The 12,720-nt window shown below is 36.5% G+C and overlaps 1 protein-coding gene across 1 annotated transcript in view; it reads right to left on the bottom strand.

Moving 5' to 3' along the window:
• Positions 1–202: 202 nt before the first annotated feature.
• The window catches only part of AGPS (alkylglycerone phosphate synthase), a 153,600-nt gene continuing 141,082 nt past the window's right edge, over positions 203–12,720 (bottom strand). Inside the window, exon 20 of the mRNA XM_059394228.1 lies at positions 203–5,869. Within this exon, the coding sequence (XP_059250211.1) occupies positions 5,748–5,869 (122 nt within the window). The 3' untranslated portion in view covers positions 203–5,747. The remainder of the gene's footprint in view (positions 5,870–12,720) is intronic.

The following is a 12,720-nucleotide window of genomic DNA, read 5'->3' as shown; positions in this document are numbered from 1 at the left end:
CCAGAAAACTGTAACCTTCCCTCCAGTTCAGGAGCCACAGGCAGGGAGAAGACCAGTGTCTGTACACATGTCCTTCAGTAACAAACAGAGAGGCTACTCATGGATACAGACTACATTCTATCACTCTCTGGCAGGCTAGCATGTCGTTGCTGAAATAAGGTTAAATGGGATCAACGTGAAATAAACAACTTCTGTAACAATGAGCGGTTTTGATATTGTTTTATTTCTTCCCAGCACATCTTAAAAATCATACATGGGCATTTGCTTATAGAACAGTACAGTCTAGGAAAAGCAATAAAAGGAGAAATCCAAACATACACCAAAAGCACAGTAGATAGACTATGTTTTGAGCCCTTGTGGAAAACAGTATGGCTCAGTCTGAACTGACAAAGCTGCGTTGAATCTCTCAGAAACTTCCCTTCCCACTACATATCAACATTTAAACTATAAACGTAAAGAGAAGAACTGTTTGTATGCATTAGTTACAGCAATATAATGGCTTACATACAAGAGCTTACCCACATAGTTCCCAAAAGATTACTACAGTACTGGCAGGAATATGTACTGCCTTGGAGGAAGACTCAGGATAAGATATTATTCAAGTCAAGTTGTATCAGAGCCGAAGTATTTCACAGGCTTAGCAAAAAAGGACAAAAATTAAGAGATATAATCTGCACATATTTCTCGTGAGATTTATCATTGTCCAGGAACAGAAATACTCATTATTCTGAAGGCACCATCACAGAAAAAAAGACTGACACACAATATAAGGAAGAGATCCCCCCACCCCAACAGGCCCTGCTCCTCAGGGAGCTGTGTGAGCTAACATCCAAAAGCAAGTAGTGGGTGTCTCAGGGACTGAGTGAGTAGGCCACATCCACTAAGCCACATCTTAGGGCTACTAAGTTAGGGCTACTAAGTTGGGACAATAGAAATGAAAATCTAAGAATGAAAGTACATATAAATCCCATCAACTGAACGGATATATGAAGTACAGGTCCACCGTATAACTAGTGAAACAGACTAGAACAGACGATTCAAACCCACACTGTGGAAAGGATTTTCAGTATTTCTACACATAACTACTTAAATCCTGACATATTCTTGAAGAGGAAGAGCCTTGAACTACTAAACAATCTCAGTCTTTAAAGACTTAATTATCCTCTCCCACTCATTTTAAACAATGGCTATTTTATGGAAAAACAAAACAAAACAAAAATCCCAACAAGGCACTGTAAACTTTTGGGGAAATTCCTTACGAGGTCCAAAAAAATAATTATTTATAGAAACTGTATATCAGTATAAGCATTTCATGTTCTTTACGAATATGTGAACAAGATTACTTTAAGTGTTAAACCGTAAGTTTCATAGGGTGCTCATATTTTTCATGAAAAACACTGCTAACAATAAGATGCCTGAAAAACAGGTATTTGTGCAGCTTAAAGATTCACACTAAAACATTTTTCTTTTCCTTCTCTCTCCCCCTTAGATTTGGAAGTTCAGTCTCTGAAAAATGTTCTTAATGATAATGTGTTATTTTTCTTCCTTGTGGAAAAAAAAAAAAGTTATAAAAAAAATCTCCTTTGGGAACCAAAAAAGAAATCTTTTCATGTTCACAGAACTCAAGTTCCTTCATTCTGTGATGGTTCTTTGGCTTGAGTGTTCCATATATCAGTGGTCCTCACTCAGGTTTATTAAGGAATAATAGAAGAGCATAGTGCTCATTTTCTGAGGATCTTCCTAGGTTCAAATTGGAATGCTTCAGGTTCAAGGGAGACTAAACACCTCCTAGGAATATAACATTGATTTAAAAAATAATTAGTGATAAAATCTAGCTAATTATATTCTAAAGGGGCTTGATTATGCTTCATTAATAAAATTATAAAATTTTGTTTTCAAATCAGTGGAAATATGAAGATGAAAAGCTAAAAATGAAAGAAAAACCCATATGCAAAGAGAACAATGAGCTTCCCACTCCCTTTGAAGAAAACAAAATCTCTTAGACGTGGGTGCATTTTATTAATGATACACATTTCTATAACCTGTTGATGTTACAAGTAGTTTTTACAAATTCCACACTGAAGGCAAACAGTGTGGTTTAGGAAGCAGAAACCCGAGGGTCTTACATCCTTCATAGCAGACAGCATAAAATTCAATAGTTAAAAAAAATCTTTTATATTTTCTGAATTTCAGCATCAATGTATACATTATTTCCTTTTCACGACCCTGAAATGAGTAAGAATTCAATGAATGTATTGACATATGGTTCATTTGGAGCCTTGAGCAAAGCCATACTTCATACTCGTAAAGCCAAAAGTGATTCTGGATTCTTCAATCCAACACTGGCACTTGGTATTTTCAGCTTTTCTTCCACCATGAGCTAAGCCCTAATTAAAAGCAAAGTTGCCAAAGATTAAGTGGTAAACGCAAAGCTATTAAAGCAGTCCTTAATGCCTCAGTGTTCCTTAAAATGCAGACACTTCCCACAGCATTCCATTGTGGCTGCTTCAAGCGCCAGCACATCCAGCTTCTGAATCAATCCATGATCAGGAACTGTTTGTGTTCTACATTTATACAGAATAGATGCTCAACCACACCCAGCCCCATTTGAACAGCTGAGGTTACACGCTTCAGCTTGGGACTACAGGGCTTCTTTGATGAGCTCTGGTTAAGAAGTTGCAGCTAAAAAAGGAAAGAACAAAGAAAAATCTCTGGAGCCAGCATGCAGAAAGGCATTATCAAAAATGTAAGCTAGGACTTAGCAGTTACTAAGAGAATATTCTGAACACCAGGTTTCCTTGCAACCATCTGTATCTGACACACTGATGGAAGCTCATCCTTCACTGAGCTTATGTTTTCCAAAATACATCTATACAACTACATTTAAGAAGGCTTCCAGCTTCATAAGTAGCTCTTAATAGTACTAAATACATGTAAGCATTTACGATGTAAATTCCCAATTCCTCCCAAGACGAAAGAATTCAATCCTCTTTCTTTGTGGTAAAATGCTGGGCACAATAAACATGTGGCTTCCACAATTCTTACTAAACTAAAAAAGCTCAAGTTACTCAGTATAAGACAAAATTCACTTATGCACTGTATTTTGCACCAAACATTAAGGCATCAGTTTCTCTAAGGGTCAAAAAAGCCTGTTCATATTGAGTCTTTAGTATTCAATGCCACTTCTGACTAGCAGCAAGTTCCTAGTCCCACTAAAACCTCAACCCAAATGTAACATCAACAAATATTAGAAATATGACTAATTTAAGAAAGACAAGTCAATGTTTACGCTGTACTAAAAACCAAATCGGTTATGAGCTTTTAAAATTTTAAAGAAACTTATTCAAAATGAGTTTAAAAGCCTCACATAAACAATATACTCCATGCTTTAACTTTTATGAAACCATTTTCAGATATTCCAGAAATATGAGGCAAGGTTTAAGTGCCTCTGTGCATAATCAAGAACCCAGTTCTCCACAGAAACTAAGTACATTCCGAGGTATCTCTCAGAAGCAGGTGTGAGAAAGTGGGGTACAGGGTTTCTGATTTACTAAATCAGAGTGAAACAGCACTGGCAAGTGTTCATCTGTTTCAAAATCCCTGTAGAAATCATTCCAAGAACAGAATGTAGTCATCACTATAAAATCAAGGTTGGGGAGTCCTGCATACATGAAAGAAGAAAAACAAAGACATAAATCACTAATTATTCCGTAAGGTTCATGTAGAACAGTGAACACAACAATTTTCAGCTGTGACATTTATAGTTTCCTAAAACCAAATACAGATTTCTGAGGTTGCTGAAATCTGAACTCCCTGGGAGAGAATGTTAGAACAATCACGTGCAAAGGAATGGGTCTGCTTATGAATCCGTAAATTTTATTTAAAAAAATTTACTCAGAAACATGTATACACTCCAGTGAGATATTACTACTGTATTAAGTTTTACATTTTGATCACCAGTTAGAGAAATTACCTTCATGAATAGATAGATGCATTTTATAAAGCTGAGATTTTTATAATTCTAGAGGCAAGTGGAATTTCCTCATCAAACATCCAACTATTTCAAATAGCAAGGGCTTTTAAAGCTAAGATCTGCTGGAAATTTTATAATTAAAAATAAATCACCAGTGAAGAGAGGCAGCTTCTAATAAATAAACATTTAGTTTTTGTTGTTAAACTGATTATTTAATTTTGATTTGCTTACAGATTTTAAGCTTATTAGTTTGAGGCCAATTTTATTACAAATTGTTTTATCATTTTGAAGTCTTAAAAATACCATTTTGTCAATTTAAATTTTCACTTTTCTGTTTAAGTATACTTCAGATATAAAAGGTATCAAACTGCCCAAAAATACTTTGGAGCTGTTGCTACATAGACAGACAGTGTGTCCTTTTAAAGGATCGTCTGCACTTTGACTTATATTATTTGATCAAATATTAATTTTAAAAAATTATCAAAAGTTAGGTATTGCATTAAGAAAAGAATCCATCCCAAAATGTGAATCATGAACCTTGACAGACAGTGATTCAAAGTAATAATTTTACTTATTTTAATATCCAGGTTTAAATGTAAAAATGTCTGCTAAATGTGATTAACGTTCTCCCTATTATTCAAGAAATATGACATTTCAAACTTTTGATTATGGCATGTGTATTAATATATTTTTTTCAAAATTTAGGTTAAACCAGTAATTCAAAAAGGCGTTAAATCACTATTAAAAACTAAACTGAAACTTTAGTTTTATATGAAAATTTATCATGTTGTTCAGGTTAATTAAAAAAAAATGGTTACTGAAACTTGAAGTTTTCAAATTCAGTAGTTAAATGATAGCTGTGTTTCGTTAGCCAAACGATTCTTTGAACTGGAGATATGAAGTGTAAGGAATCTTCCTTCTTCTGCTCCTGTTGCAGCTTCTTATGCATCTCAGCAACAAGAATGTGAAATCAGAAACATTAGAACTGTTAAGCTGATAAAGGCATTCATTTCATGGTAAAACTGTCCTTCAAATACAATGAGTGATAGGTCAGTTTTTCTTATACAACATATGATGAAGGAACTAGGATATAACAAGAGATTTTCTCACTTATACACATACAATTCATACCCCAGTAGAAACAGAAACACGGAAAACTAAAACATGTCCCTAACAATAATTTTTAGACTGACTTAAGGTCTAAAACGCTATACTCATTTCAAAGAAAAATGTAGGCCAAGCACCTCACAGAACTGAAGGTATCCTAAGTAACAGGTTGCCTATGTTCTTTCCTGAGTACCCTCCATTTTAATGGCCTACTCACACTAGAATTTGTAATCACTCCGAATGGAATCCTTCCCTAGATATTTGCTTCCCAGCAACACCCTTTTAAAAAAGAGGCTGGATAAGCCGTGGATGACACCAAAATCTGCCTTTGTTCCCAAGGGGAGGCATCAATACAGAGCAGCTGGCAGCATCTTCCTTTGAAATAACAGCTAGCAGCCTTGTGCTGCCTGACTAAAATTTGAAATGACAACCAGTTGGCGATCAACTGATGCACCTACAAGGAGAGAGATTTAGGAATACCATCTGTCAATCCATAGATTTAGAAACAAAACAAATACAGAATGATTAACAACTTATTTTCAACCAACAAACAAACTTTGCTGAAATACAGTCCATGATATATTTGATTACTGGTATAACCATAGTTGAAGACTTAAAAAAAAAAAAAAGAAAAAGTAACTTTTTTTTTGTAACAACAGTAATGGATTTATAAAAGGTTTTTGTTTCCAAAGATGTTATTGGGGTCCACATACTCCTTGACAGACTTCAGCATCCCAAAGCCAACATCAGAGATACTTTCCTTTAGCCACTGCTTCCGTAACTTGCCCACTAGAAAAACAAAATAAAAAATGCTTCAGTATACACTATGATGCTGAGAACCAATCAATCTTGTGACCATGAGTGAACAAACACTGTGTGATAAATGCTTTTATTCAAAAATGAGAAATGTTTTGCTTTATTTGATTTATTGAGCCCACCAGACTATCAAGCTCATTAAGCCCAATGTATTCCCAGGGGAAGCCTGAGCTCCACAGTGTCTCCTTTCTCTGTAAACTGTGAAACGGAGATGAAGGAAGCCTGGGCTGAGATCAGGACCCACTTAACAAATAATAAAATGAGAAAAACATGCATTTCAAAAGAACCCACCTCCTGTCTTAACTACCAAAACACGCCAAAGTTTCAGAGAAAATTAACTTAACTAAAGAAAAACATCATCTCCAGATGAATTTATTGGGAATATTATAGCAAAAATGGCAGGATATATACATCCATAAAATATTGTAAAGCTTAAAATAATTAAGGAAATCTGAACCTGTAATGGGCTTAAGAAAAAATTGTGGTTATGAAACTTTCACTTGCATTTTATTTTCATATTGCTTTTAAATAAATTTACATGTTCCCTAATAATGGTTATTTTCTTCCTATTGTTTTGCCAAAATTAAAGATTTTTTTTTTTTTTGGCACTAAATAAATACCTACTCCATTTAAAACTTAATCTTCTACTTTTATATATTGTATAATGTTCCCCTTTTCTGTTTCCAGCTCTTGCTAATTTAGGAATAATGAAGTAATATGATGATCCACAGCATAAATTATCTTTTTGAGGGCACCCAATGAAAAAACAAACTTTTCTAAGTAGAACTTTTATAAGAAAGGATATGTAAAAAAAATTTTGAAATGTTAACTTGCTTTGGCATTAAGAAAAGCAAAGCAATATGCTAATTTATCTGTGGCAAAATGGATAAATCTTTTAATTTACAGATAGGCTTATTTGCAGTTAGTACTTTTCAAACATATTATTGAAATAATTGAATTCAAATGGTCATTTTCCACAAATGTTCATTAATGATCCGAAGTCATCAACAGTGATTTAATTGGCCAACTGAAATGGAAACCTTCTTTCATTAAAGTATTCAGCCTGTCATTCTAAAATGCAATCTCATTTATCAGGCTGCAGTGATACACTGTAGCATCTGCCATTTGGAACCTTAAATACCATTTCAGGCTCAACTGAAACCATCTTTGTGTCCAGTTCTCCAGGAAACTATCAAATTGTCATTAAAATTATAGCATGATACATGCTCAGAAAGCAAAGTATTTCTCCTTGACTTCCAGAAATAAAAAAGTTTGCTGGAATTAAGATGGGGGAAAATGAGATAGAGCAGGGAAAAAAATCTTAAATTCAAAAAGAAAAAAACTGTTTAAAAGAACTCTAAAACCAGAAGCCAAACAAAACAGATTCTTATTCATGCAATCTCTACCACCCAAAAGACGTTCTACCGCGTCCTCCTACTAGCTCCCGAAACTACAATGCTTTAGCCTTGGTTTTGTCATCTTCAAAGGGATTAGAATCTATGAAGTCTTTCAACTCAAACAGCCTATGATTTTAAGCACTCAAAAAAGTTACAAATCAGTTATTTTCCGATTTGCTCCAAGGGATTTAAAAAAAAACAAACAAACACAACTACTTTGTAAGTGATAGAAGTCACATTATTATAAGCTACCCGCATGGAGGCAGCTCAAGGGAGAGGGGTGAAGAGCAGTCAATGTTAGTCTCCGTTATCTGTAATATAGTTTCACTGAATGTGTCCTGTGGTTATGGATGTAATTGTCCTGAAAAGACTGCAAACAACTGCTCCAACAAGATGGAGCACATTAGAACCTCAGCATGATGCCCAACAGCTAGCTTGTCTGCCTGGTTTTACACCTCTAATAATAATGCAATTCCACAAGGAGTTGAACCATCCTCTGAGAAGCCACCCAACAGCCATTGCATATTTAATGAAGTTGCTCACCAAGCGCTGGAAAACAGAAGGTGCTTGGAGTGCATCATTAGTTCTGTCAGAAGGATAATTTACACATCTATCTTGTCAAATTTTCTATGGTTTATACTTTTACAATAATCAATCTAACATACATTTGATTAGTGAACTAGAAAGTAAAAAAAAAAAAAAAAGGAAAAAGAAAAAAAGCAGTAGAGGCAAAATGGCTGTGGTCCCTCATAAACATATTTAATGAAAGAATTTAACCCCTTGATGGCAGAGGTCTCTGAGCTTCTTCCATCAGTGATAATAGAATTTGATCTAAGGTCAGAAATCATGGCCTATAAAATTAAAGTGACCAGGAATCTTTTTAGTTTTGCTTACAATTAGGTCAGCTATACTGTAGGATAAGTGTACAGACAATCAGCCTTCTAAGACTTTAAGATGATTAGTAGAAATAGTCTTCATAAAATGCTACCAAAGAACATTTGGTAGTTTTCACAGATGAATCAGTAAGTGAAAATAACACCAAAATACCAAAGACCAGGGGTGCCTGGGTGGCTCAGTGGGTTGAAGCCTCTGCCTTCAGCTCAGGTCATGATCTCAGGGTCCTGGGATCAAGCCCCACATTGGGCTCTCTGCTCAGTGGGGAGCCTGCTTCCTCCTCTCTCTCTCTGTCTGCCTGCCTCTCTGCCTACTTGTGATCTGTCTGTCAAATAAATAAATAAAAATCTAAAAAAAAAAAACAAAAACAAAACCCAAAGGCCATAATCTCAAAGAGAGATTACACTTCAAAGTAGAAGACTTTTATTCTAGAGCTAAACAACAACACTAATAATGTCCTTTGTACAATCCTTACCTGCACTGCATTTAGTCATTTAGAAATTAGTTGACTGTACTGGTCTGGATACGTTTAACACACAAGTACACAAATACATGTGTGCTTAAACATTTGCAGAGCTCATTTCAGAAATGGAGGAAATGACACTCTGTTCTTTATGTAGCATGCCATATTGGAGGAAGGGAGAATGGATAAGAATAGCAAATAACAGGCAGCCGAAGACTATTTCAGCATTCCTTGTGTGTATTCACACGTTATTCATGACAAGACATTTATGTACATTCTTACCACATGAAGTTTATGCTTCTTTCTGAACCTGGGTTATTCATGACTACTGACTCAACTATGTGTATTTGACTTCTGACTTTCCAGAAGTATAAACCTAGTCTAAGAGCTAAGACTAGAGCTTGTATTCCACAACTCACAATTATCCTATTGATGCCCAAAGTCTAAAGCCAGGTATTTAAGAGCCTTAGATATCTTTTTAAAAATGCAAAAATTTGGGTGCCTGGGTGGTTCAGTCGGTTAAGCATCTGCCTTCAGCTCAGGTCATAATCTCAGGGTCCTGGGACCCAGCCCCACATTGGCCTCCTATGCTCAGTGGGAAGTCTGCTTGTCCCTCTCCCTCTACCCCTCCCCCTGGTCATTCTCTCTCTCCCTCTCAAAAAAATAAAATCTTAAAAAAAAAAAAAAGATACAAAAAATACAGACCAGCTAAATGCTGAACGTTATCAAAACGAAGAGGAAAATTCTTTTTCCACTCAAATTAAAGTGGAATTCACCTTTTTACAACTTAATATCTAATTATGTGTATACAGATTGGATAAGACAAGTATTTTATGTTCCTCCACAATATACAGTATATTTTTAAAAAATTACTTTTGGGGGGCGCCTGGGTGGCTCAGTGGGTTAAGCCACTGCCTTCGGCTCAGGTCATGATCTCAGGGTCCTGGGATCGAGTCCCACATCGGGCTCTCTGCTCGGCGGGGAGCCTGCTTCTCTCTCTCTCTCTCTCTCTCTCTGCCTGCCTCTCAACCTACCTGTGATCTCTCTCTGTCAAATAAATAAATAAAATCTTTAAAAAAAAATTACTTTTGGAACAGAGGAAATGGAAGCCTTTGGGGACAGTATTTGAAATCACAAGTTCAACAATCCCTTCTGGATGCTTAAGCTCCAAGAAAGAATGTTGTGGTATGATTGACCAAACATGTATGGGGAATACGGAAGTGCCGGGTGTGAAAAATGAAAAATCTACATGGTAGCCAGCCTAGTCACCAAAAATTATCTGAAACTACTCTTTGTGGTCTAAGGGACTGAAGGCTTTGCAGAAGCTACCAAATAGTCCTGTCTGTTTTTTCCTAAGATTTTATTTATTTGATAGAGAGAGAGATCACAAGTAGGCAGAGAGGCAGGCGTGGGGGGGTGGGGCAGGCTCCCTGCTGAGCAGAGAGCCTGATGTGGGGCTCGATCCCAGGACCCTCAGATCATGACCTGAGCCAAAGGCAGAGGCTTACCCCACTGAGCCACCCAGGTACCCCATCCCAAATAGTCCTGTTTTAAAAAGGATAAATCTTTAAAAAAAAGGGGGGGGGGACAAATCTGGGGTCTGCTGTCCAGAGTTCTTTTTAGTTAAATTAAAAACTTTTTGAATTATGAATCTGATTATAGGATTGCAAAGATTACATGCTTATTTAAAAAACAGATTATGAAACAGACTGTACATTTAGAAGATTACCAAAGCTAAAGCTCAGAAATAGAACTTAGCCACAGCTAAAAGCACCTAACCATTACTACATAACAACTATATTTTGAAAGTTCTAGTTTGAGCATCCTGCATATCACTTTAGCACTACTCTATAGGTCAGATGTTAAAGAGAAAATTTCGACTCAGGTGCTTGTTATGAGTGATCTGAGCATTAACTTTGTATTTCAAGTTTTAATTAATCCAACCAAACTACTGGTGGATTATGTAAGGAATCAGTGCTGGAATATCAGTGCTGGAATCAGCCCAACAACCTCACACCATTTGTGGTTCTGGCCCCATGAAACTTATTAGGTACTGGTAAGAAGAGAGAACATGGACAACCTCCACTCTGAGGTTATATGACTGCGAAGATGCTTCTTCAGAGCAAGGGTTTCAACATGGAAAGAGGATGCACTTGTCCAAGCATTCGTGCTACACAGCACATTTTTGTATGTGTTTGGTTCTGGTAGAGGTACATGCTGAATGTTAGCCAAAAGATCTCCAACTGAGGGATGCTAACATCCAGACTTTAAAGGCACATGAAATGGGACTAGGCCTATCCAAGAGTTTAGTTTAGTGCTTTGTGGATACTCAAGTCATGTTTCCATTTCTTTTTCAGATATTCGACTTATTTTCTACTAATGAAATTTCCGATATTGAGATGACAAACGCATGGATATAACAGGCTTTAATAAAGCAATTAAAATCTAATAGGATTTTTCTTTCATTAAATATTTAAAATGTCAATTTTTTTCATGCTCAGATTTCATCTGTGCAGTTCACACAATAGCTCGAAGATCTTACTGATCCTTGAATAGGTTTTTAGAGATTATGAAATAGAATAAAAGTCTAAATTTCTACGGCCAATAACAGATCACAGGAGATCTGTCTTCAGAATATAAACAAGTGATAATTCTGTTAGACTTCCCCCACAGAGGGCTTGACACACTTGAAATTCAAACCCAAGTTGTCAATTAATACCTATACAATAGAGTAAAAAGCATGTGAACAGGTGAAATAACATGAAATACATAAGGGCAGAAAAAAAATAGAAAATTTCATATGCTCCTTGAAGACTAGGGCCATGTTTTATTCATTTTTGTGGCTCTGTGGTAGAACAGTATATGTCACACAGAATACAATGTTAGTAGACATAAAAAATAAATATTGAATCACAGTTATCTGTAAGTCTGTTAGATTAGGAGCAGAAATTCAAGTATCTAGGGAAAGCTATCTGAGTTTCCTTAATTTCCTTTGCTTCTATTTGCCTTGTACTTCCTATATTCTGGCGTTATTTCTTGGATATAAGCAGAGCTATTTATTTATAGTAGCTAAAACAAGAGGTCAATCAAAGAACCTAAAGCTCTTTCCTTCAAATCGCTAGAACTCTTTGGACTCTATCAGTGGTTCTCAATGGAGACAATTCTGCCCTTCAAGAGACATTTTTGGTTGTCCTATCTGGGATGATGTTACCAGCATCTAATGGACAGAGGCCAGGGATGCTGCTAAACATCTTAAACGCCCTTAACAGTCTCCACAACAAAGCACTATCTGCAGTGCCAAAATGAAGAAATCCTGGACTATGTGCTTCCAAGGGGCTCTCTTAGAAGCCCAAACAGTTTCCATAAGGGTAACATACTCTCACTGTGACAATCAACTGGATTAAGGTGAACTTACTATGAATTTGAGGCTACTGACCAAACTGAAATTCTGGAGAAAGGATAAACGGAAGTTACATTTTAGAACATCAACCACTGATGACAAATGCTACTTTATTTTATTTTATCTATCTACCTACCTTTTTATTTATTTATTTAAAGATTTTTATTTACTTATTTCACAGAGAGAGATCACAAGTAGGCAGAGAGTCAGGCAGAGAGAGAGGAGGAAGCAGGCTCACCGCTGAGCAGAGAGTCCAATGTGGGGCTCGATCCCAGGACCCTGAGATCATGACCTGAGCTGAAGGCAGATGCTTTAATCCACTGAGGCACCAAGGCGCCCAGACAAATGTTACTTTATTTCATAAAAGTTAACTCCTGGAGAGGAGTCAAGAAGGCAGAGAAGTAGCAGGCTTTAGATAGCTTATCTAAAGATTGCAAACACCTACAAATCCAACGGGAGATCGAAGAGAAGAAGAACAGCAATTCTAGAAACAGAAAATCAACCACTTTCTGAAAGGTAGGACTGGCGGAGAAGTGAATCCAAAGCGACGGGAAGATAGACCATGGGGGGAGGGGCCGGCTCCCGGCCAAGCAGCGGAGCAATGGAGCATTAAATCAGGACTTTTAAAAGTCTGTTCCGCTGAGGGACATCGCTCCAGAGGCTAAACCAG

The sequence above is a fragment of the Mustela nigripes genome, chromosome 3 (genome assembly GCF_022355385.1).
Source record: "Mustela nigripes isolate SB6536 chromosome 3, MUSNIG.SB6536, whole genome shotgun sequence".
In the NCBI taxonomy this organism is placed as follows: domain Eukaryota; kingdom Metazoa; phylum Chordata; class Mammalia; order Carnivora; family Mustelidae; genus Mustela; species Mustela nigripes.
This window is presented reverse-complemented; position numbering and strand designations above follow the sequence as displayed.